Source organism: Lemur catta, chromosome 12 (assembly GCF_020740605.2).
Source record: "Lemur catta isolate mLemCat1 chromosome 12, mLemCat1.pri, whole genome shotgun sequence".
NCBI lineage: Eukaryota > Metazoa > Chordata > Mammalia > Primates > Lemuridae > Lemur > Lemur catta.
Genome location: NC_059139.1, coordinates 46,514,763 through 46,539,994, shown reverse-complemented (window position 1 = coordinate 46,539,994; position 25,232 = coordinate 46,514,763). Strand labels below are relative to the sequence as shown.

Here is a 25,232-nt window from a genome sequence, read left to right as displayed (position 1 = left end):
TAGAAAATGAAACAAGATTAATAACTGTTGGGCTGATGTACCATGAACAAAAAATTTTATTCTTTCTTAGAAAGTCCTAGAGCTGCGGTCCCCAACCCATTACTGGCCCATGGCCTGACAGGAAACAGGCCACACATCGCCACCTGAGCTCCGCACCGCACTCCCAATGACACCTGGCACCCCCATCCCCAGTCCGTGGAAAAACAGTCTTTCATGAAACCGGCCCCTAGTGCCAAAAATGTTGGGGACTGCTGTCTTAGATGACATTCTGAAAGGTCCAAAGATGTATGAATTATATAAGCCACATAGCTCTGGTTTCAGAGACTGCATCTAAATCCACCTCTTGCCCACAGAACACTCAAGTGAGATTTTATTAAGCTTCCAGAGGAACTATACAATGAAAAAGGAAAACATTTTCTTCTTACATCCATGATGTATTCTTTTATCAACTTATTCAAATAGCTAGCAATATAATAGACAAAGCCAACAAATACTTCACAAGGATAACCTTTATGATCAATTACTATACAATTTTCATCTAATTACACAAAAGAAAGCAAGGTTCCAAAGGTTATAAATCAAGAACCTGACAAAACACTTTCAATGAGTTCTGAAGAAAATACTTGTTCACTTGTCATTTTACATAATGTTTTAAAAACAATCATAAATAACTCAACATGGTCCTCTGAAGTGTAATTAATCCAGCTTAACTGCTCTGCAGAGTCCCAGGTTCGCAGACTGTAAAACACCTGGCATTTCTGCCACCACATTTGGGAGGCCATTGATGCTCCTTTTTAATCATTGCCAAATTAAAACTTCATTGATAATTAGACTAAGAACTAACAAGATACTCAGCAAGACAATTGCAAATAATTGATGTATTTCATTTTAAAAACACAGAATCAAGTGAATTACCCCAAATTGTGTGGTGCCAGCAAATGTATTGCCCAGTCACCAACAGCCATGTTCTTAACTACCAAAAGAGATCTCTGTTCGAGATTGACCATTCACTGCAAAGATGAGCAGGACCAGAAACTACTGCTATCTTCCTATATACAGTTATTAATAAAAAGCACTTAGATTCAACTTTCACAAACAAACATGCCAAGGCCCTATGTGCAGGTCCGATTCTACATTGAGATCACATCCAAGCAGCAAAATAAACTAAAAGATGGCCAAGTCTGGTTACTTCATCCAAGCTGGGGTCTAATTTGTTTTCTGCATAAGTAATTTCATTAGGGTTTTACAAAGTAATGCAATTTAGTTATGAACACAGGTCCACAATCTCTTTGCTGCAATTCTGAAATGTAGAAAGCTCTGAAAATCAAACTTTTTTCCATAAGTTTGGCTTAAAAATATATTTGGTGGCAAAATCTGACCTGAGCCTACATTGGACCGCATATAGTCTTTTTTTTACTGTACTTGGTGTGACTGATCATATATTTTGCTGCAGAAATATTAACATGCCCGATGATGGCATTGTTCCAGTGTCTCCTATGGGAGTCATATCATGCACAGTATTAAGTACAATGCCAAATGATCTGAAAATTCTGAATTCCATAACAAATCTTATCCCAAGAGTTTCAAAGAAGAGATGGTAGATCTGCACAAAATTACCCATATCAGATATTAGACCAATACTTCCCAAACTTTCGTCACTCCTCTGCCAAATTCACTATTTTGTCCTATCTACATATCATCTGTATTATATTCTTTAGTACTCATCTTCAGATTGACCTTTTTTCGTTGAAAAATATTTTTACTTAAGAAATACCTTTAATTTTTTTTATTGGTTTCCCCCTTTCTCTCTCTTTATCCTATTTTCCTATTTCCCTCCACTCTTTTTCCCATCTGTGTGCGTCTCTGGCTTTCCTGCTTCACTGTTTTCTGCCTCTGCTCTTTGTGGGTACCCCTGTGAATCCCAGAAATTCTAACACTCATGCCACACTGGGAGACCACTTGATTCTTGAAATGACAATGGACAATTTCAGCAGATACATACACACGTTTTATAAAATGATGGTTACATAGGACCTTGAAAAGTCCACCTTAAAATTCATCACGTGTCCTCTGGTCTGGATCACAGAAAGGACTTTGTAGAGTCAGTAGAACGAGGGCTAAGTCCTACTATTTCCTCTGCAGTGTAACCTCTGACAGCCTGAAAACTCAGGCCCCATTTTATGTGCTGTTACATAGCAACTGAGTCCTGTGTTGTGTTAGAAGCTGTGGGAAATACTTAAATAATCAGGAGTCAAGATGAGCCTCTTGGGGCAGCTTTAGAAAATCATCATATAAATTCAATCCCCTCATTTTACAGTTTAAAAAACTAGATGCAGAAAACTGTGATTTGCTCAAAGTTTTATGATCAAGTGACCATTTAGGTCCACCCCATTGCAGAAAGGTGTGAAGGAAAGAAAGAATAAAAGGGAGAGGAAGGGATGGGGAGGGAGTCATTACTGCTAACGAAGGAGAATTTTGCACCCTTCCCCAAGTTGGGGGGAAGTAGAGAAAGTATTTCTGATATAAAAGATTATGGGGGCCAAGAGAACATTTCCCTTTTTCCCTTTGATGGTTTGCTGAAAACCAGCTTCCAAAAGGCATAGGAGAAAAGACATACAAAATTTTATTTTAATGTGCATAGCACAAGGGAATCACAAGACAATGATTACCCCAGAAATACCTTTAACATTAAGAATTACTTTATTTCCACCGTACATAGAAAGCCAGTATTCCCTGTCAAAAGTAGAAGGAAACTATATGTACTAAAACAAGGAAATTCAGTTCTGACTAAATACAGTTGCCTATCAAAGCTGAGAGTCTGAGAGGCCTGCTCTCTCTTTGTTATAAAGGGAGATTCTGAAGGATTCAAGAAAGAGTAAAAATGCAGGGGTACCACACCAAGACTCTCCTTCAGTTAACAGAAAGATCAAAAGAAAACTGAAAATGAAATATTTGCCTGACTCTATTATTCATTGTCATCTAGTGTTATGTTGGCCATCTCCAAGATGGACTGTTCCCAGAGGAATCCACCCTACACTCTGGAAAAGTGGCCTGGCTGTGTGTCACAATCCTGTCATTCAGCTAATGACTCCACTGAGAAAGGTACGTGGGACACAACTGTAAGAGCATGACATAGCAGTGAAGGGAGAAAATTTGTCTCCTCTCTAGTTCTGTCACCCAGAACCAGCCACGTAAACTTAGTGGGTCACTTGCTGCTACTATTTATAAAATTGGCACAGAGTCCTTTTGAGTGTTTCTCTGGAGCATCCATAGCCTCCACTTATCAAAGGACACCTCAAGATGATAGGATCTAGAAACAAACACAGACTGACAAACCAGAAAATGACACAGACGAATAGGACCGTCACTCCTTTATTAACTTCAGCACTGGTCACTGCAAATAATGGGCTTCAAACCAGCAGAATAGGACTGATTGTGAAAAGAAAATAGGCCTTAAAGAGTATATTCAAATAAATAGCAGCTACATATATTAAAGTGGCTAATTGCTCTACTGTGTTTCAGCCCATTCAAAGAAAAAGCTATAATAGCTGCATTTTTTTAAGAAAAAGATTGATCTCAAGATTTTCAAGAAATATGATGTTATTACTTCCATATGTAACTATTTTAGAAGTAAATTAAGTGAAAAATTATTGCCCTCCAAAAATGTTCTTCAGGTCCTTTTTCAAAGAACATATAGAAATAATGCAATAAGAATACCAGCTCTTTGTCTTAAATCAATGCTTTCTTATAAAAAGTTTTTTCTTTGCAAAAAGTTAACTTGACAATTCTGTTGATAGCACTGATTTCTAATATTTGGTAAACTCATATTTCAAAAACACTATTAAAGTAACTAAGGCCCAACTCCCATAAAAATGGCTGGAGATTTTAAATTAGTGAAGAGCAGTACATTGCAATGCTTAAGAGCATGATCCCTGGAGCCAGATTGCCTAGGTTCAAATCTCTACTCCACCATCTATTAGCTGTGTGACCTTGGGTAAGTTACTTAACCTCTCTGTGCTCCATGTCCTGATCTGTAAAAATAAAGACAATAACATATGTATCTCATAGGATTGTTATGAGAATTAAGTGAGTTAATATTTTAAGTGATTAGAGCAGAATCAGACACATAGTAAGCACTATGTAAATGCTTGTAATTATTATAAAAGTAAATGAGTTTGTGTAGTTTTGATACTTTCATGTGGTTCTGATTCTTTTAAAAAAAATAATTTCAACCTTGGCTATAACTTTATATGTTTAAAAACAACCCAAGGCCACTGGCACACACAAAACATTCCATTTGCTTCACAACGAGCATTTAAAATGTTGTAACTTTTATTTCAGACTTAGTTCATGTTAAGAAATTTTGAAAAGTCTATCCTGGACATGGTAACTGAAAACATAAAATGTGAAGAGAAAAGAAAAGCTGTTAAACTGCCCATAGGATTTACCTCCAATGACTCAAGGATGAGATCTCATGAAATGAGAGGGATTATAAACCATGGGACGAACAAAGAATAAAGTCAGACAATCAGAGACAGCGTTTCTCAAGAACAAAGGGAGGATTTCAGAAACTAAGATGTCCTAACATGACGAAGTGGACGGGGGCCAGCTTCTCACTGCAGAGTGCCTGGAGGATAAACAGTAATTCCGAGGGGATTCCTAGCTCTCCCTTGCCCATGAGTTTCATTGTTCTGTAATGTGATCTAGGTGACTCTACAGGAGCTCCCTGAAGCCAAAATTTTCATCAGCATGTCCTCGCTAGGTGCTCTAGTTGGGTGACATAGGAGACAACTGAAAGTAAATATATTTCACCTACGGAAAGCAGGGGACTTGGAACCAGCAAGGGCGAAGGGGAAGGCAGCTGCAACGCATTCCTTCCCTCTGACATTCACAACTACCCTAAATCTATCAGGAAACAGACCAGCCTAGGACCTCTGCAGCCTGATTTCTAATGCAGTCCAGCTCTCCCTCAAGAAGCTAAGGGCCTTGTAGCTAAAGGAAAATGCGGCCTACTTTACTGGTTATGTAAGAGACTCACACCCAAACATAAACAAATCTGGCTAAGGCAGTTTTCTGCAAACCTGCTGCTGACCTGGTTTGGCCCACTCTGTGTGCCAAACTCTCGCCTGCAAAGTCAGGTGAGGGCCTCTTAGTCCAGAAATCTCTGAACCATGGCTGGGCAGACCGGTTTCATTCATTCATCCATCATATATTTTAAATCTAAAACTTTATGAAAACAGCAGAACAATTGATTGCAAATGGCAAACCACAACAAAACAGGTAAGACTTATTTTAGAGTTCGGTTCCCACCATCCAATGAAACAGTGCCCCTCGTGGTCATCAATGACCCTCCTATGGCAGAACTTAGGATCAGTCCTCAGTCTCAACTTCTGTGACCCACTGCAGTGTTTCCTACAGCTCATGGCTCTCTTCCTGCCCTTAGCCTCCAGGACACCACTTGCTCTCGGTTCTTCTCCTATCTTACCGGCCTTTCCTTCTCAGTCCCTGTGACCGGTTCCTCCGCATTTTCCAGATTTGGGCAGGTTGCATTGCTCTGGGGTCAATACTCAAGCCACCTCTCTCTCTCCACTCATTCTCTGACGACATGGCATCACACACCATCATATGATGGTGACTCCCAAATTTTCATCTCCAGTCCAGACCTCTTCCCTGAGTCACAGCTATCTCCTTGACTTCTCCACTCAGTTGTCCGGCAGTCGTGCTAAGAACCACAGATCCAAAACTGAACTCTCGATTTCCCCTCAAGATTCAGAATCTGACCTTTTCTCATCACCTCCACTGCCAGCCAAGACAGGCCACCCCAGTCTTCTTCCTAGACTATGGCAATAGTCTCCTAACTGGTCTCCCTGCTTCCACTCTTGGCCCTCCATGGCCTGTTCTTCACAACACAGACAACGCAACCCTTTTACAAAGGAAATCAAATCATGTCACACCTCTTCAAAATTCTCTAATGGCTTCCCATCTCATTCTGAGTGAAAGCCAAACTTTACCATGACTTACAGGGCCTCCCATAGCCTGGCCCTCCTCTGCCCTCACCCAGCCGCTCTGCAGCCCTGCCTACTGCTCTACTCCAGCCACACTGGCCTCCCTGCTGTTCTCTGCCTCAGCCCATTTGCACTTGCGGCTGCCTCTACCACCATGGCTCTTCCCCTGCATATCCAGATGCCCTGCGTCCTTACTTGTTTAATGTCTCTGGTCAAATGTTATCTTATCAAAGAGGCTGTCCTTGACCATGATACCTAAAATGTCAACCCCCTAACCTTGTTTTATTTTCCCTTATGCTACTTATCATCACTGAGCATATTACAGATTTGCTGATTGTATATGTCTGTTTCCTTCTACTAGAACGTAAGCTCCATGAGAATAGCAACTTTGAATGTCTTGTTCACTCTGTCCCCATGCCTAGAACCATGCCAGGCACAGACAGCTAGCAGATACTCAATAGATATTCACAGAAGGAATGAATAAGGTCTCATTAAGAAAAGAACAGAAACCTCACACTAGGTACAACTAGGAGAATATTCCCTTCGGGTCTGGAATGCTTTCTCAGATCTGGAGGTTTTCTTGTGTTAGGCCCTGCTGTTCTTTCTCTATTCCAAGTTGTGATGGGAGTGTCACGTTCTTATTTTATTCATTCATTCACTCACTCACTCACCCATTCATCCATTCTTTTTTTTTCAACATTTACTCAGCACCTACTGATTGCCAGTCACTGTGTGACCTGCTGGACCCAATCTAGGGCCCTCAGCTGCCATCAGAGACTCTTAAAAACATCCTCAAAGCACAGTCATTACTGTCTATTCTCCAGGAGGTCCCCTGACACAGCCAAGAGCCTTTCCTTCTTCTGTAAACTCTTCCTGCCTGTTTCCTCTGCATTTTGTGCTATGTTATCTACCACACTCTGGTGATAAAGAATTTTATTTTGCTCCTCATGGGAGGATAAATAACTTCCCGGTTAGAATCTAAGCTACAAACAAATTTTGTAGATGCCAAACACGATGCTGGCAGGTCCTGTGCCCTCTAGTAGCAGTAGCCCAAGAATATTAGTGTTTAATCCCTTCATTTAAAACATCAGATAGGCTACTCTTCTGCTAAAGGAATAATGGGGTGATCAGGCAGATTTGTTAAAGAGGCGGCATCTATTGAACACCTGTTATCTATTTGGTAATCATACTGGATATTCCTACTATGACAACTAACACAAATATGGTATTTAGTATGAACCAGGCACTATATGATTAACACATATTAATTCTTTTCATCCCCCCAAAACAACCTTTGACCTGTATTATTTACTATTTCCATTTTACTTCTATTTTTACAGATGAGGAAACTGCAGTGGTATTTAAGTAACTTCCCAAGGTCACACAAATAATAAATGACACTCTGATAGAGTAGTTCAAAGTACTTTACTTAATAATTGGGGTTACCAAGTATCCTATTTTGAACCAAAGAAAATGGTATTTGAGCAATGTCTGGTATTTTTCCATTAAGAAGTCTCATTAATGTGTTACCATGTGACTTGTACCTAGGTATGTTTGCCTTCTTCCTGGACCTGTGTTATTCACCCCTGGCAATTTGCTGCTGGGATATGACAGTGTGAGTCTTGCTGAGAAAACATTCATAAAACAGTAAATACATCATTTCATTTTGTTTAATACCACAACAACCTTCAAGATACTCAAGAGAAAAGAGTGGAAAGACAAACTAAAACGTCAACTGCCACCTCCAGGTGATAGGGTACAGCCAGGTTTTATTTTCAACTCTTTTTACTGTCTATAATTCCCAGATTTTTAACAAGAACCACCTTTACATCTAAACCCCAGGACGAAAAGAGTCATATTTTTAAAATGTGCCTCCTACATAAAAGAACAGCTGTGTAATCTTATGCAAAATAGGTTATCAGTAAGTCAACCCTATCAGATAATGTATGTGGAAATGTATTAACTGGAAATGTTTTACCCAAGAGTACACAGAATTGTTTTTAGCCATCTGCCAATTCTTCTCTCCATAATCGCATGAGGTATTATCATATTCATTTTGTAGACAAGAACGCTAACCAGAGAAAGTGACTGACCTGTCCAGGTGATTAGGACTGAACAGAGAGGCAAGCACAGTGCCGGCAGAGCCCACAGCCCACCGTCCTCACTGCAAGGCCTTATTCCCCCAGTCCCAGATTCAAATGGACCTTTGCCAAATTCTGGAATTTACAGAAAGCCTTTTTCACCAATGGTCTTAGCGGGACCCAGCAGAAAGAAAAAACCTAGGCTTGCAGTGAAAGTGAACATTTTCAGAGGTAAACCATCATTCACCTCTTTGCCTATTCCTCCTCTAAGGTTCTCTTAGGATTTTCCTGGTATTTGTCTTAGCCTGGAAAAATCTCTTGGCCTCACTCTTCTGAGTTGGACCTGAGGTTACAAAGAGGGTTCGTCCGAATTCCAAAATTATCCTCAGCTCAGGAATTTCCTGTGGGTCATTTGTAAGCTAAAGTAACGCTGTAAATTTTAGTCTGTATGAAAATGTGTCTGAGGGAACCCAAGGAACCTTTGGTCACCAAACTAGAGAGTCACTAACATCAATCCAAACCCCCAATTCACCCTCAGAACTTACCTCCCCTTCCTGCGATCCTTTGAAAAAAAGAGTGAGCCCTGGGATAGATCAGGGCTCTCAGGCCAGTCCTGTTAAGCACAATAACAGCAGGACACAGAGCCAATGGATTCCAGAGGTGCCAGAGTGAGAGCTGCTGCTCCAGCCCTCTCCCTTGGAAGAGCACAGTTCAAACCCCCTTCTAAATATCAAGTACAACTGGGTTTCCTAAAACCAGATCCCCAAAAGAGTCCTATTCTGCTGTTTTGAAAGACTTAATTTTCAAAATTATTGAGGAAGAAAACAAGCCTTTTCCCTCATAATACATAAGAGACACAGAGGGAAGTAAGGACGGGGGAGAAAATATAGTCCTCTGAGAACAAAAACAATTTTCCTCCACATCTTTCCAAGTCCTCATTCCTAATTGTAGTAGCACAAGGTAGCCTTCGAGAGCTTTGTGTTCATGTTTGGAAAAGGACTCTCAAATGTGTAAATAACTTTTTTCTGCCCTTGCTTCCTCCAAGCAATCAAGTAGATATTCAGTCATGTGTGGTGTGGACTTTGGTGCGATTAGATTTAATCAACAATTCCTTTCTTTTTTTTTACGCATTTCTCCAAGGCCTAAAGCAAATTAGTCCACATAAAGGAAAAATTGGCAAACTGAGGGGGGAAAAAAACTAACACATTATACAAACACCAGAATAGAGCTGAAAAACCTCAAATAAAGTGGTAGGACTTTGACGAGACCACTTCAAGTGAGTCTAAAAATGTAAACAAACTGATGAGGAAGATCCCTCCCTACGTCATCATCACAAAGGACTCCATGAATAATTCAAATCCTGCATAATCTTGTGGAAAGACATTGGCACACAAAAATGATCTTGTTCATTTCAAAAGTCATGAGGAGCTCCAATTCTCCAATGCCCATATCTAGAGCCTCATGTTCACCCCCTAAGTACCCTCAAAAGAGTTCTACTATAAACAAAGCAATATGCCAGCAAAATAGAGAATCGTCCACGGAAATGTAAATTCTTGCACTTATTTTTTGTGTTCCTCAACAGATACATTTTGAATGAATGAATGATGAAAGCCCAGTACTCTGGCATTCCTCCAAGTTGTTCTGGGTTTCCTCTGGTTCAGAAACTCTACTTAATTCCTGAATCCTGTTCCATTATCCTAGGTGATTCTGAGACACCACTGGTAGGTGGGGATGGATGAGAGTTGGATATGGAATTGTTTAAAACTCATAACCAGGACTTGCCATTGTCAGGGACACTGGAAATCAAATGGATAAGACAACTGATTGCCCTGCCTGTGAGGACCAATGTGAGATAAGTTGGGGGCTCTGAGGATCACTTTGCAGGATCATGAGGATAAGACCCACCAAGTGCACTGGGTGGGAAGGCAAAGTCAGGCAGCAGGGCCAGGTGCAGCCTTCCTGGGCTGCTCTCAGTTGCCTGTGGTGAGAATGGGATCCCTAAGCCCCCAAGGCCTCTGAGAAGAGCAGGAAGTAGCTGAGTTGAGCACCCATGGCCTGCCACAGGGCCCACCATTGTGCAAAGAAACAGACCCTATGGCAGATGTTTCTAAGGGAAGCATCTGGGCCAGTGGCCAAGGTTTCTGTGATGTAAGAGCCAGGGCAAGGCCAAGTCAAGGTGAGGCCAGAAGGAGAATCGCCAGGTCTTAACCAACACCAGGATCCCAGCCTTGGTCACAGATGCCAGAACACCCAGTAATAAAGCCGGCATGCCTCAGGGAAGCACCGGGTCAGTCAATCCACAGCAGAGCCCAGAAGGACCCAGAAGGCATTGTGTGGATTCAAGGAGCACGACTCCCCCAACATCACCCCACTAGTGACTGCTCTCCACCCTCACCAGGAAATCACATTCAATACCAGCTTGGCAAAGAAGAGGAGTATCTGGGTGTAGAGTGGGCAAATTTGTGCCACAATACACTTTCAATATTTACTGCCTACTTTCTGTGATCCGGGCACTGGAGATGTGACGCCAGGTCAGCCAGTCTCCATCTTCATGGAATTCAGTGTCTTAGGGTGCAGATGTTAAATAGTAGCTGTGATACAGTAATGAGAGGGACTATCATAAAAATATACACAAGGCAGAGTGGCACCAAGGATATAATTCTGAAATCTGAGGGAATTCAGGGAAGGCCTCCTGGAATAGGGACCCTCAAGCTACATTTTGAAGGACAAGTTGGAGACTTCTAGTTGGAAGTGGAAGAAATATTTGCCTGAATTTGCTAAAACAAAAATAAGAGGGAGGGAGGAGATTTATCGAAGGCATGTGAGAGCAGCTCACAGAACTAAAAGAATTTAGCATCCATGCCTTGAGAGGTAGGAACCTAGGCAGGATCCTATCCCTTACCTACTTCTCTTTACATGTTTGCAGTTCTTCCTGCTACTACAGACTTATTTCTTCCAATTAATGGTTTCCACTCTAATGTTTCCAGCACTGCCATCCAGGAAGGAAGACATCTCCCTTCATATTCCAGTTTGAAAAATCCCAAGGGAGGACTCTGATTGGCCATGATTGGATCATGAGCCCATCCTGGACCAATCATTGTAGCCAGGAAGTAGGAGTACTGTGATTGGCCCCATCTGGGTGGGGTACCCATCCCACTGTACCCAGGAAGGCAAGATCACACGGGAAGTGGCCAGAGCAGTGGAGGAGCCATCCCTTAAAGAACAAAGGGAAGAAAGATGCTAAGCAGACAAAGCTAACCATACAAACCAATGCAACACTGGCACCACTCTACATTTCTGTATCCCCATGAGTCTACAGCCCACAAGACTAGGCTAGTTTCTGTCACATACATTCTATGAACATCTGACTCTATCCATTTGCTTAGAAGGAACACCTTGCCTGTTAAAACCCCACCAGCTCACTACAGGCTACCAAAGTGACATCCCTTTCATGATGCCACCATCTTGAACTGGTGTCTTTGCCTTGAACTTTGACAGTAATTTGTCCTGATCTCTCCTATGGGACTTAATCACTTTCTACCTTACTTAATTAATGTATTTGATTAAACAACCATTAGTCCCTCCCCTAAACCAGGAGTGGTAGGGAGGAGTCCCTTGAACAAGAAGATACTAAATTATAATACCATCTCCCACCTACACAGATTAGTGGAGAAAAATACCTTGCCCAAGTATTTAAGCTAGCCAAAAGTAAAGCAAAAATTACTTTCAAAAATTTGGCAAAGTATTTGTTTAACTAAAGGGAGCCATAAAGGGTATGAAGCTGTGTTGTTTGGCAAAGGATTTGCAATGGGCCTCCTTTCCTCTGCTGACAAAGGTAAAACTCTAGGCAGAGTCTGGAATCGAAACCACTCTGTATGAAGTTAAACACGTATCTTCACTGAGAGCCAAAAACATCTTAGCAGATTATATCACCTGTAGGAAAATGTTTCTCTTCCTTAATAAGGATTTCTGTAGTGACTTATTCCTCTTGTGATATTAAGGCATTCTTTAGAGAGTTTCTAGACTGTATGCATGTGTATATTCAATGAAACTTCATGAATGGGAGGAAGGCAAAGAGGAAAAGAATGAGAAAGCCTATGAAATAAAAGTAACTCACCTTTAAAAATTATCATTAAAACTTCTGAAATGTCATCATATCTCTCAAAACTTACTGTGTCAAGGATTATTTTTCAGATTAGGAACCTGCCCTCCAAACATTAAATGAGCTCATGAAAAAGGCCAAACCACTGGTGTTGTGATCCTCATCTCCATTCCCAGCACACCCAGTCTCTCTAATGCTACCTTTCTCTGTATGGGACAAACCTGTGAGCTTTCCAGGACACACTGAAAGCTCCCCCACCCCATCCTTTTCTCAGTTTGTCCTGCCTCTTCTTCTCCTAAGCCAACAAACCAGCACTCCAGGCATCTGTGCATCCGTTCCCAAGCCCAACCCAATGATGTGTGCAAGTTCTCTATCTGTGCGTAGTGGGAAGGTATCAAGGAGAAAAAACAACCCTCCCATCTTACTCCTCCAGAGTCTCCCCTTTCGCCTCTTTTCCTAGGAGACATTCAGGAAAGAGAGGGAGAAGCTAAGACAGCGAGGCACAATGGCACATTTTGAATCCAAGGTAGATACCTGTTGAAGTTCACCATCCCTTACCTCTACTACGAGGTGGTGAAACATACCAGGAAGAGCAAAACATCTCAAGTCGAGTGTCCTGATTCTTGGCCTGGCTCTGCCATTTATTGGCTTTGATCTTGGGCAACTCATTTCTCCCCTCTGAGCCTCAAGTCCCAAACTAATAAATAAAGATGACAATCACATCTAACATACAGGTCTTTTATAGGACAACACATGTGAAAAATACTTTCTTCATATGTCATTTTCCTTCCTTATTCTACCAAGGTTACCATTCTCTGCATTTCCTGGTATGACCTTGGGACTAATTTTAAGACTCTCTAAGCCTCAGTTTCTTCACCTATAAAGCAGAGATAATATCTGTACCACAGAGTTATTTTTAGAATCAGGTATCATATACGTAAAGCACTTACTATAGTAGTAAACAGTAGCTAATAAAGTATCACATAAATATTCGTAATTTTCACCATGACTACAAAAGATTTGTTGCTAAGCTCTCCAAGGTTGTCAAGTTTTCTGAAATCATTGCCCCTCCTTTGGCAACTGTAGACTGGTTCTGCACCAGCAAAAAGAAAAAAGGAGGAGAAAAAGTAGTTCTTCACACTATGTGTCACTGGAAAGGCATATGAGATGAGCTGGGGTAGGAGAGAATGAGAGACATTGCATAAGTGGATAAAGGCACAAAGAAAAGAACCTTTCAACATTTTCTGGGGCCTGGTTTGTATTAAAATGTGCATTTTAAAAATTGAATGATAATTATGAGCACCTTAGGTAAGGCCCAGTCCCTATATGTTTAAATCTTCGATTAATAAACATTAAATTTCTTAGTTGAATCTCCTACTGAAAACAACAAAACAAAAATCCAGGCATTCCTGGAGCCCTTGAAGTGGAACGGAAGTGGATTCTGGTCCACTCCAATCATTAACCACTAGGCTCCCAGCACAGCCTGTCCTAGGGCTGCCTAGGAAATGACCAAGGCAACTACTGAGAAGCCTAGAGCACATTTTGGGCAGCTGGGTTTTAACTGCTTTCATCACACTCCCCTCTAGAAACTGGTCACTTCCAAAGTCACTGCTTTAAGTTACATGTTTTTCTCTTCCTTCTGAAGGCATGAGAATAAGAAAGTACTAGATATACTTTTTAATTGAAATATGGTATTGGTGGGTTTCTGCTAATGCTGTTTTCCTCTTACTATCAAATCCTCTAAGTTTTCACATCACTCCCTAAACAAGCCAGTAATGTGCATATGTCCGGGTGTCTATCAAAAACAATGAAAACCAAAACAGTAGGAGATATTAAAACAAAGGGAATACTAGCAAGGGGGAGGGGTCAGGACAGGGAAAGAATAAGAGAGAATAAAAGAGACTAGTTCTCACCAATACAAGAGAGATTTGCCAATAAGCCAGAAATTCCAAGCCCTCAAAACCTCCTTCGTGATTTCCCAGGTGACTTGAGCCTGTATCTGAGAATGATGTTGCTGATGATTAGAAGGCAGGAGAGAGTACGGAAGAAACTCAAGCCACCTTAGTTCTGAAGACTGACGAAAATACTTTAATCATCCTCTAAGAGACAAGAGACCATCGTTCTTCACAAATTGGCCAACAAGCTGAAAAATCAGGTTACGCGGTATTTCTCCCACTATATGGTGGTGGCCTGTCTGGGTCCTGGGAGATCAGTCCCAGTGCTGAGATCCCTGTAAGCAGGAACAGCTTCTGTCAGGGTCAGCACATCACCCACCCTCCACGACAGTGCCTGCACTCCTGGAAAGGCTTGTTAAACATGTAACTAATTCCCCATCACATCACCTCTTTGGGTCCTGTTGTCCTCATTTGTAAAATGAGGTGACCGGACCAGGTCATTTCAATGGCCCCTTTGGCTGTAAGGGTCTGTGGTTCTGAGACTCTGTCCGGTTTACATTACAGCACGACCAAACCTGCTCTTCCCAAATACTCCGCCATCATTTAATAAAGAAAGCAAGCATGGAACGTGGTCTAACGATCCCCAACTCTCTGCTACCATCCTTATTTTCACTTATCTTTTGTTTATTAGCAGCAAATAGTTAATCATTTTCATATCCCGGGTACCTGCTTTCACTTGAATCAAGTTTAATTTATACATAGCTATGTTATGACTTTCTGTTGTAGCTCATACTGGCCGTGCTCCAACTTCGGGTTTAAAACGAGAGGGTGATTAATGCATTCCCTACAGCTGCAATGGACTCTCAAGGTTCTCCACTGGCCTCCTAATCATTAATCCCACATCTCTCCAGGCTGTTAAGCTGCCCAGGCCCCTACAACATAGGCATCCACGCAGTCAGTTGAACAATACAAAAATAAATAAAGCAGATTACTCCCCAAGTTTAAGTGGGTTAAAATTAGCACAGAGATTTGGTAGACTTACAAAATGGTACCTGCCCTCAAGAAGCTCTCAATATACCAGAACTAATAATATTCACTCCAAAGTAGTAGTCACTTAGTGTATTTCTCTCTCAGAAATAATTTACAAGTTTTTTTTTTTAATTTACTATTTGGGAATAATTTCAAACTTAAAGAAAAGCTGAAAGAATAAGAACAGCACAAACAACACCAGTATATACCTTTATTTACATATTGTTAACCTTTTCTTCTCTCTATTTGTGCACAAAATTGCTTTTACAAGCACATGCTTGTGCTCTCTCGTGTGTATATTCTCCCCCTGAATCATTTAATGGTAAGTTGCATATATCATAGCCCCTTAGTACATGACTATATCTCCCGGAGAGATACAGTCTTTCATGTTGAAATTTTTTAAATCTCCAACATCTATAAGATCAATAAAATAGAAAAAATAATTTTCTTAGGCACAAAATAAGAAGAAATTAATTTTTAAAACAGAATAACAGGAGAATAGTATGTTGAATACAAACTATTAAAGTCCCCAGTGATAGAATTTGAAAGATGGCCTGAGCAACGTGAAAAATTTTTTCAGGCTGAGGCTTTCTACTAGCCTAGATGATCAACTCATCTTATTCCTAGGGTTGGCCTTGATCCCAGCTGGACAGCAAACAAGCAAACACACACTTCTATTTTATCTAGGAGGAAGGAAGAAGATCCTCAAAGCTAACCACATATGTTGACAACTTCTAGAGCCCGTCCTTCTCTGGGCAAAACATAGGGTGCTAAGGTAAGTCATTCTACAGAAGAGGTGTGCACCCAGGACAATGCTGCCAAGAGAACTCACTTTCACAAACAACTTTTCAGCTTGTAAGTTATGAAAATGTTCCTTTTCTCCTTGAATTAAAAGCATAACCACATAAATCCCTGCACAAAACAAGAGACAGAAAGAGTTACTCACTACTTTTCCTATTTTTTCAAATCTCAGAAGGCAACAATGACCACCTGCTAAGCCCAGCCAAGGACAATGCAGCAGGTACTCAGGACACCCCCACTGCACCCAACACCAGCTTGCCCCTTGGTTTCCATGACCCACACCACAACAAGAATGGGTTGCAAGTAAGAGGGAATAAGCAATGTAAGCCCACTCCATTATTAAGCATGCTGCAGATAAATGGCTCTTCCTCCTTTGGCAGTAAATTATTTTTGCATACTTAATAATTATTTTTAGTGAACTTTATTAATATGACTGCCTTCCCTTAAAATATACAGGCTTTTGTGTTGAAATTATTTTTTTAGATTATTTCTTTATAATGTCCATAAATCAATAAAATAGTATAAATAGAAATAGCAATTTTCTTAGGTACAAATTATTTTTTAAAATTAATACACACTTAAAAACTAAAACAAAAGGAGGAGAAACTTGGTTTAAAACACATGCATAGTTCTCTGCAAATCCCACAAAGACTGGACATGTTTAAATCAACAGGACTCTTTATTGTCAAGGTAACACCAAGGTAACTCTGATTAAGTTAACCCAAAACATTTACCTTGTACTAAACTCCCGTTTTTTGTTTTGTTTTGTTTTTTAAAGAGCACCGCATGCACACAGTAACACAAAGGTAGATTCAAAGTGAAGAATGAGTAGTAGGTTTACCTCCAAAATCTATATCTAAAGTATCTATACATAGTGAGAGTTTTATAAAGACGTGCATAAACACGTACTTCATCAGAAAACAGCCTGGCAAAGAAATGAGGAAAAAGCAAGGTAAGAATATGAAAATGTCTAGTTTGGCTCTGGGGGAAAGAAAAGATACCGTGCTCTACCTTGTTTGGATGCCCTTCTCCGAATCTTCATTTTGGGAAAGGAAGGCCACGAGTAGTTAAAAGGTGAGTCGGAGTCAGAATCCATCTTTTTGTTTTGGCGAAATCAGCCGAGTAAGGAGACTCAGGAAGCGCTCCGGGGCGTTCCCAGCCAGGAGGCAAGTCTCCCCGTGTGATGGCAAAAGAAGGAATGAGGCTGGATGAAACAGCTCCGAACACCAGGGAGGGAGAGGCAATAAATGTTTTGCTTCCTTCGGGCGTTCAGGCATGTAGACCGACGAGGAGGCTGTAAATATTAAAGCCAAACTGGGGAAGTAAAGGAGGGAGGAGGGAGCCCAGAGTCTCGCTGAAACATCACAGTCCACTTATTCAAAAGGGCACTGGGAGCAAATGAATCATTAACTCTCCTTTTCGTGTTACTGGAAATGGAAATGAAGGAGGAAAGCAACTGGGGACTGAAAGGAGCTGCCTGGGATTCAAGAAAAGCCTCCAAGCTCAGCGCTTGTTTTGCTCCGGAGCCAGAGTATCCTTTCTCAGAAAAGCCGCCCTGTGCAGCGTGAGATAAAGGTTGAGGTTTATGCGTGTGGACAGCCAGAAAGCTTCATCCACGGGCAAAGGAAGGCCCTCAGACTCAGGACAGGGCTCTTTCCAGAGCAATCTCTTCTTTCATACGACTGGCAGCTTGGACAGATTTTCGGATCTAAGAGCCAAAACAGCTCTGATACCTCATTTACCAATCCAGGCTCACTGTCCTTTTCAATCCTAATGTGGTTGGAAGCTTTCGCTTTGATAGAGAACTGTACCCATCTCATTAGATTCATGCAAAGTCATCTACTGCTTGTGTTTAGCACAATTGGGTTATTTTCCTAAATTGTCACTAAGTTTGGCCGTCAATCATCAGGATTTTGGCGCCTTTATAGCTCTGATCTAAACTTTCAGTCCATCTCAATACAGCTAGTGACTAATTTACCACAAACCAACAGTTGTTGCGCAGTCTCCCTGAACAACTCTCCCGTAATTAGCATTCAGTAGAGGCTCATTACTGCCTCCCCATAAATCTTGACACTGCTCAAACTCCCTTCTCTGCTTCCTATAGGCCCATGGATAGCATACCCCAAATAAGCTCAAGCACAGCAATCAGGATCTGCGGTGTTAGAAAGTTTACCCCATAGAGGAGTCTCTTGAAAGCATTTCTTTCAGTAGGAACAATACTAAGAAGTACTGTGCTTTGTTTTGTGAGTCGTCTGATGCCCATATAAACTAAAGGACACTGGAAACAATATGAGGATCCATTCGACTCCACAGATTTGGAACATGACAATATGTGTCTTAATTAACATTCATCTCTTTACTTCAATTTATTTCCCAAAGTGTTGGCACTATTATACCACCCTTTGTAAGAAAATAGCTGCATAGCCTGCTCTGTGACAGTTAATCCTGCCTGATTGGGGAAGAGTTGAGTGAAGGTCACAGACAGAAGAGAAAAAAGGAGAGAGAACACCTAATTTCAAATTTAAGTAAATCAGAATTACATAAATCACAACTGTGTTTTTATATGGCTTGCCACAGAAACATACAACTAGAACAAAATACAGCTAGAGTATAGTTGCAAGCATTGCAACTAAGTGAAAAGAAATAAGAATACATGTTCTACTTTGTAGCTTTTTATTTGAGGAATAATTACATGTTTTTCCTAATCAGCTGGGTACAATTGTCAGAATAAATAACTCTCAACCCTTACAACAGGTAAAAGTTTTAGTCCATATGGATCCTTAATAAGAAAAGATACAAAATCTTATGGAAGAATGTTTACGCTCAGTCTCAGTTTTAGAGCACAGAATTGTACGTGGGACATTGAAGGCATTTGCTAAATGAATGAATGATTTACAATAGTTGGTCACCTATGAGAATGATCTTCACCTGGTGAATGAAGAATGTTTACATGACAACTATAGTATTTCTAATATCTGCAGATTAAAAACATATATATCTTGACAAAAAAGCTACAATAATTTTTATAAAGCGTTTAAAAATATATTAGTATTTTATTCATCACAACGGTATCTGCATTTGTGAAGAGCAGTACTTCTGGGTGGAGAAAACTCATTGTTCTGAGACTACAAACAATACTAGGAGTGTGCAAATGTCCCTGGCCCCCTGGCTGCCTCCAGGATGTCTGCAGACCAAAGAAAGGGAATCTCCACTAACTAGTATGGACAATCACCACACTGAAATAAAAGTGTTGGATCAGGAGAGGCTGTTATCTTTCTTCAACTATCCGTACTATTAAAGACTCCTTTGATATGCAAAATTTCTAAGGAGGTTAGAAATACTAAAGTCCTCATCCTTAATTGGTGGGGGTGGGTTTTGTAGCTCCTTACTCCACTAAAGGTATGCTTTTATATTTTACCTGTGCTGTGGGAGAGAGGGAGACATGTTTTTTATTAAATTACAAACAGAACAAAAGTATTAATAATACGCTCCATAGAGGCTTCCTAACTGGTTGAACTAATTTGGCCAGAAATGTGACAAAGTGTTCAGGAAGCTACACTGCAGAAACAGCAGAGTTGGGGCAGAATTTCTCAGCTGGCATCAGAATGCAGGTGGGGGTGTGGGGGATGACTATTCATTTAAAAGGCAGATTATGAGGTTCTCATCCCAGACCAGTTGAATCAGTCTGAGGTGGTCCAGGAACCTGCACTTGCAAGCAGCACCAGCATCCCCCCCCATCCTAGGCAATTCTTATGCCCCTTAGAGCTACTTAACTAGGAGACAGATAAACCCAGGTCAACTTGTTACTGGAGCAGGCTTCTCTCTTGACCAGAAGTGATAGATGAGAAGAACTTCAGGGCAATGTAGACAGAGAGAAAGATGAAAAAAAGCATGTCTATTAATTAAGATGCCAAGGAGATTCATCTAAATCTAATTTTCGCAAAAGCATAGTTCTTGTTGACCAATTACATATGAAATGATTATTGATATAGAAATTATTCTGACAATGAAACTACAACTACCCAATACATGTGAGACAACGAACCAATACGTTTGACATACCTCGGATCTCAAGAGACTTCCCATTGTCCACATTTGCTTTACTACTTATCAACATTTTGTAAAGAATGACGTGATCTCCACCACCAGCCGTGCACAGTTAACATATAAAGTGAAGTAGAAAACACTGTCTGCACAGCCCTTTTTATTTTTAGGCCAGCTCACTTCTTTGCTCACCAAAGAATTTCTCCTGAATGTAGGTCATTTATCCTCCTGTTTTCTATAGTAATTGGGTTTTTGGTTTTGGGGGTTATTTTTTTTTTTTTTGTAATTTTGTCAATATAATTGCATTTAAATTAACTCAAGATGTTATTTACATCTCATTCATATTCAATGGCAAATAAGACTGTCTGATTGCAATTGCAGTTGGCAGAATTCAATGATATACCCCCAGGCCACCTTTTCACCAGATTTCATGCAACTATTACAGTGAAAGAGTCTGAATGGTTTCATGGGAGATACCTTCACTTTACTGTATCTCCTTTAATTAGAAAATCCTTTACTTAGAAAATAACCTCTATGAGGTTATAATCATCTCCGGCAGATGCTGCTGCCTTGAAGTTTCTGCTTTCTGAAAGACCTATATAGAAAAGAAACTTTATTTGATCCTCCTCATTTATACATGTAACCTGCCTTTCAACCTTGATAAAATTAAATCTATCCAAAGGAGTATTTATATTTTGACTTGAATTATAGTATTTCTACAGTTTTCTTATCTGGCAATGGGCCCCCAAAGTCCTGAGGGCAACAGCTGTGTCTTACTCATATTTTTAAGGAGCCACAAGCTAAAAATAAAGTCACAGGTTTTGGAGATATATCTGGGGTCAAAGAGTGGCTCTGTCACCTGCTTAGCATCCCTAACTAAGTCACTCATACTTTCTGACCCTAGTTGGCTCATATAAAATGGGATCATCACGTCTATATTTCAGAGGGTTACTGTGAGGATCAATGAGACTATAACAGCAAAAAACTTAATACAAGTAGATTTTCAACAAGCTTTAAATATTAAATATAAATGAAGTTTCCCTTTCATTATATTTCTCTTTTATATTATAGACACTAAAGTGTTCTTATCTTAACCTTAGGAGTAACAGTTTGATTTTCAAACTGAGACGTGGCAACATGCAAGGAAGTTCCAAGAAAATCATACGAAGACAGAAAGAGGAGGAAGAGGAGGAGGAGGATTTGCTTTGCTTCTCTGCTCATTAGGCCACCACAGACCACAGTTTTTAGCACTACTAGACATCATTCCTGGGAAGTTACAAGAGAATCCAGACACAAGCAGGCAAGGCTCCTGAGGCCAGGACAAGCCTTTCCTGGATGACTTGGGCCAACGCAGTAACAATTTAAATATGTGCTTCACCATATGCAGCCTTGACTTCTAGCATTAGGTGAAAATCAAGGATGGTCAGACTTCCTCAAAAACCCTGGAAGCCACCATGTCATATCTCAGCAAGTCCAACACAAGCAGTTCTGTTGGAGCTAATCATAGTTACTACGGTGAAATGGTTGGCCTTCATTGACAGGCCATGTTACAGAGAAAACGAGGATCTTTACAAGCGTGATTCTCATCCATGTGCCAAGATGCTCTCACTCTGAGACGCATGGTGGGAACAGCATGGTCACATCTCACTCATAGACTTTATACTCACAGAATGGAATGATGGGTGGAGCCACCCCAAGATTTAAATTATTATTTTTGTCCCTACCTCCCCTCCTTCCCCTTGGTTCTTTACAGAGTCCATAAAATTGAATTCATATGAAACAGACGTGAATTGGGAGCATGGTGCAACTGCTGTTGTCATAAATAGAAATCTCATGTTGCCACCATCCATAATACTATCTTACTTAAAAAATAAGAACGTTTTAATTTCTTATCTACCTTTATTACTTTTATTTATTTGAACAAAATAAATACCTGGATCTGCAGAGATTCTGATATACCCCTTTATATCATCCTATTCTCTAAGGAAAAAAATAAATAAATACAACCTAGAAAACCAACAAGAAGAAATTGCTTGATTTCTGATATGTCTACATGAAATAAGAAAAAAGAAAACACTCAGAACACCTCAGGGCAGAAAAATAGTAGATTTCCTAACTGAAGCAACATGTTAAAGAATTATATTGTCAAAGCTTCTACCAGTGTTTAATATTGCTATAGATATAAGTTCTACTTAGATCATCCACTTAAGAAAAAAAAAACAAATGAAAAACCTTGGTGGATCTCTTTTTGTTTTAAACATTGAGGTTTCCGAGCATAACCTAAAAGGAAAGAATTAGGACAACCTTGCTAAGTTGTTCTGAAAAATAAATCATGAGAAATTTTGGATTTATCTTGGGAAGCAGCATGCATAGTAGATGTAAGGGGTCCTGGAGGTGAGAGAGGCAAGGATGTGAACCTGAGTGTGGGCAGAGGAAGGGTCGAAGGGTAGGGAAGTATCTTGCTATGGCCTAAGGAGAAAGATATTCCTCATAATAGAATAACCCATGGATTTAAAGAGAACGACATCTAAAATTACATTTTAAGTTTTTTTCTGATACCAATTTTCCCAAAACTACAAAGAAAGTCTTTTACATGCCATAGACTTATTCACAGACTTATTTTTTGTCAATTTTAAAATTCAAAGTTCAACTTAACATTCTACAGACTTTTATATTGTCATTCGCATGTAAATAAGTTATCTATGAGGTATGAAATGAGCAAAGAGTTTAAATAATTAATTTTAACATAAACTTTAAACTATTCCATAGTTGTGAGCTAAAATGCACATAAAATATGATGAATAATACTGGTTTTTTAAAAAGGGCAGGTTCACCTTGTATATTCTACTGGGGTGTTGTTGCTTCTAGGCACTTTCAACTGACAGAGCAAGAAAATATATATGTGTATCCTCACCTATGTATATACACATATCTACTAATATTTCTATATGCAACCATGTATATCTGTATTAACTAAACATGGGTGTATATTGATATCTACAACTCTAATCTATTACCACATGGATCATTCTAGCCTCTTCCCCTTGCTTATATGTAAGCTCCCACTCCAATAGTGAGAAATCTAGCACCTACTAGCCATAATTCATTTATTTAATTATTTCATTACAGTATACATGTAGAGTGGCATCAAAATGTCAACTGTACCCCTGTAAGAAAATACTTTATCTACTAGAAGACAGTGCTTATGTACAGTTTCTTTTGCCTTTATCCTTACAGACTTCATTCATTTCTGAAGTTAATAGGTCTGTACCTCCCCTCCCACCCAAAATCCCCTTCAGTAATGTTGTTTTATACATTTATAATACAGTTACAACAGTTAGATCATTTTGTCACATTTTGCATTCCATCCTAGGATACCCCAACCTCAAGTGCTTTGGTTTGGGGTTTTTTTATTTTGTATACATTAAAGTTTATTCTGTGTGTCATAAAGTTCTATGGGTTTTGACAAATGCATAGTGTCATAGAGCCACAATTAAAGAATCACAATTAAAAAAAATAAATACATGTACAATGATGAGGATATGTAAAAAGGATACAAGAGCCAACTAAAATAGTTGCTGACTACCAAAACTGAAATAATTTAACAAACAAAGTAGTATTAGATTATCACCCAAAGTATAAAATAAATGTCCATGACTCTATACAGACATAAATAAATAACTGAATAAGTAATTCGAGGAGGGAGGATACAAATCTCCCATGTATAAGAATTCCAGGTAATTTGTGTAGATACTCCACCTACAAAAAAGTACACAGATAACTCCTCACTCCTTAAATGTGGGAGTTATCCATATATGGTGACTTCCTTCCAAAGAGCACAATATGGAAAGCGTAGTGAGGAAGAGTAACTTTACAGCAGAGAAAGCAAACACTGCCTCAGCCAGGTAATCAAGGTCAATATCAACAGTGATAATTAACGTTGATAGTATATACTCTTGATATGGTCTGATGAAAATGACACTTTACCTTTGTGGTCTTCCTCCCAAAACCCATAACCCCACTTTAATGTTGGGAAAAAAATCAGAAAAATACCAACTAAGGGACATTCTACAAAATATCTGACCAATACTTACAGTATCTTGAATGAGATCCTGGAACACAAAAAGGAAATTAACTAAAAAGTAAAGAAATCTAAATAAAGCATGTAAGTCTAAAACTGTTCTAAAAATAAAGTATAATATTAAAAAAAATTTTAAAACTGGGAGCAAGAAGTACAGAATCTATGTTCACCAAATGTTTGTGGAACTAATGCTAAAAGAATGTTTGCATCCCTTATTCAAATATGTAGAATTCAAGCCAAACATTAGACTCCATTTACTTTTGCTTAAGTTCTCATTATGTGAAGTTACTATGCAACTTGGAGGGAACTCATTAGACATTAAAATATTACATATAGAAAATAATTCTAATTTATTAGAAACAAGTAATGTCTCTTTGGAGTTAATATGGGCCTAAGAGTTAATCCCCTGAGAAGTTTCCATTTGGCACCTGTTGGGTAGGTGAATCTATCTCAGTCAGATCAGCTGAAATTTTACTGGCAGACAAATCTCAAGCACTTGGATGAAACCACCCAGCTCACTCAATGTTTTCTTCCCAACTTCTAGACACCTTCAACTTCACTCTTTATTCTGATTTTTTTGTTACTTTCAATATTATGAAGAAACAACACACTCTTTCCTATCGGGTCTCCTGTATGGCCTCTGATTGTGTCCCTTCCTTCTATACTTTAGCTAAATGTCTTCTCAGCAGAATCTTGCAACGTGAAGAATAGATTCTGAGAGTGACAGCTCGGGCATGCAGAGTCACCAGGATGCTCCAGAGGCACTTCAGGCTCTCCTCTGTCATTCGGCCGGCAGTCTCAGTCCCTTGCAGAGGAACCCTGGTGTTACAGCAGCGGCGTTTAATAAGGAGCTTGATCCTCTACAGAAACTCTCCATGGACAAGATTAGAGAACACAAATCTAAGTGACAGGCAACTGGAGGACCTGTTGATACTGGCCCAGAGTATCAGCAAGAACTGGAGAGGGAGCTTTTTAAGCTTAAGCAAATGTATGGTAAAGTAGACATGAATACATTCCCTAACTTCAAATGTGAAGATCTGAAATTTAAAACCATCAAAAAACCCTAATCCTAAAGAAATAAAGTAAAATTAATCTGGTAATCTGCCATGGATTAGTTGTATAACTAATCAGAAGTATCAGAATAACCATACATTTCACAACTGTCAAATGTTTTTTTAATTCTGATTCCAAATA

At 39.7% G+C, this 25,232-nt stretch overlaps 1 protein-coding gene and 1 pseudogene across 5 annotated transcripts in view; one reads left to right on the top strand and one right to left on the bottom strand.

The window, feature by feature from the left end:
• Positions 1-25,232, bottom strand: part of ARHGEF28 (Rho guanine nucleotide exchange factor 28) — a 265,920-nt gene that overhangs the window by 95,718 nt on the left and 144,970 nt on the right. Inside the window, exon 1 of one of the 5 annotated variants that reach the window (XM_045566122.1) lies at positions 16,925-17,262. The exons of 3 other annotated variants lie outside the window; for them this stretch is intronic. In XM_045566122.1, the coding sequence (XP_045422078.1) occupies positions 16,925-17,009 (85 nt within the window). In that variant the 5' untranslated portion in view covers positions 17,010-17,262. Of the gene's footprint in view, positions 1-16,924; positions 17,263-25,232 lie in introns of those variants that run through there. One more of the 5 variants, XM_045566123.1, reaches the window with a different exon arrangement.
• Positions 16,838-25,121, top strand: LOC123648379 (annotated as a pseudogene).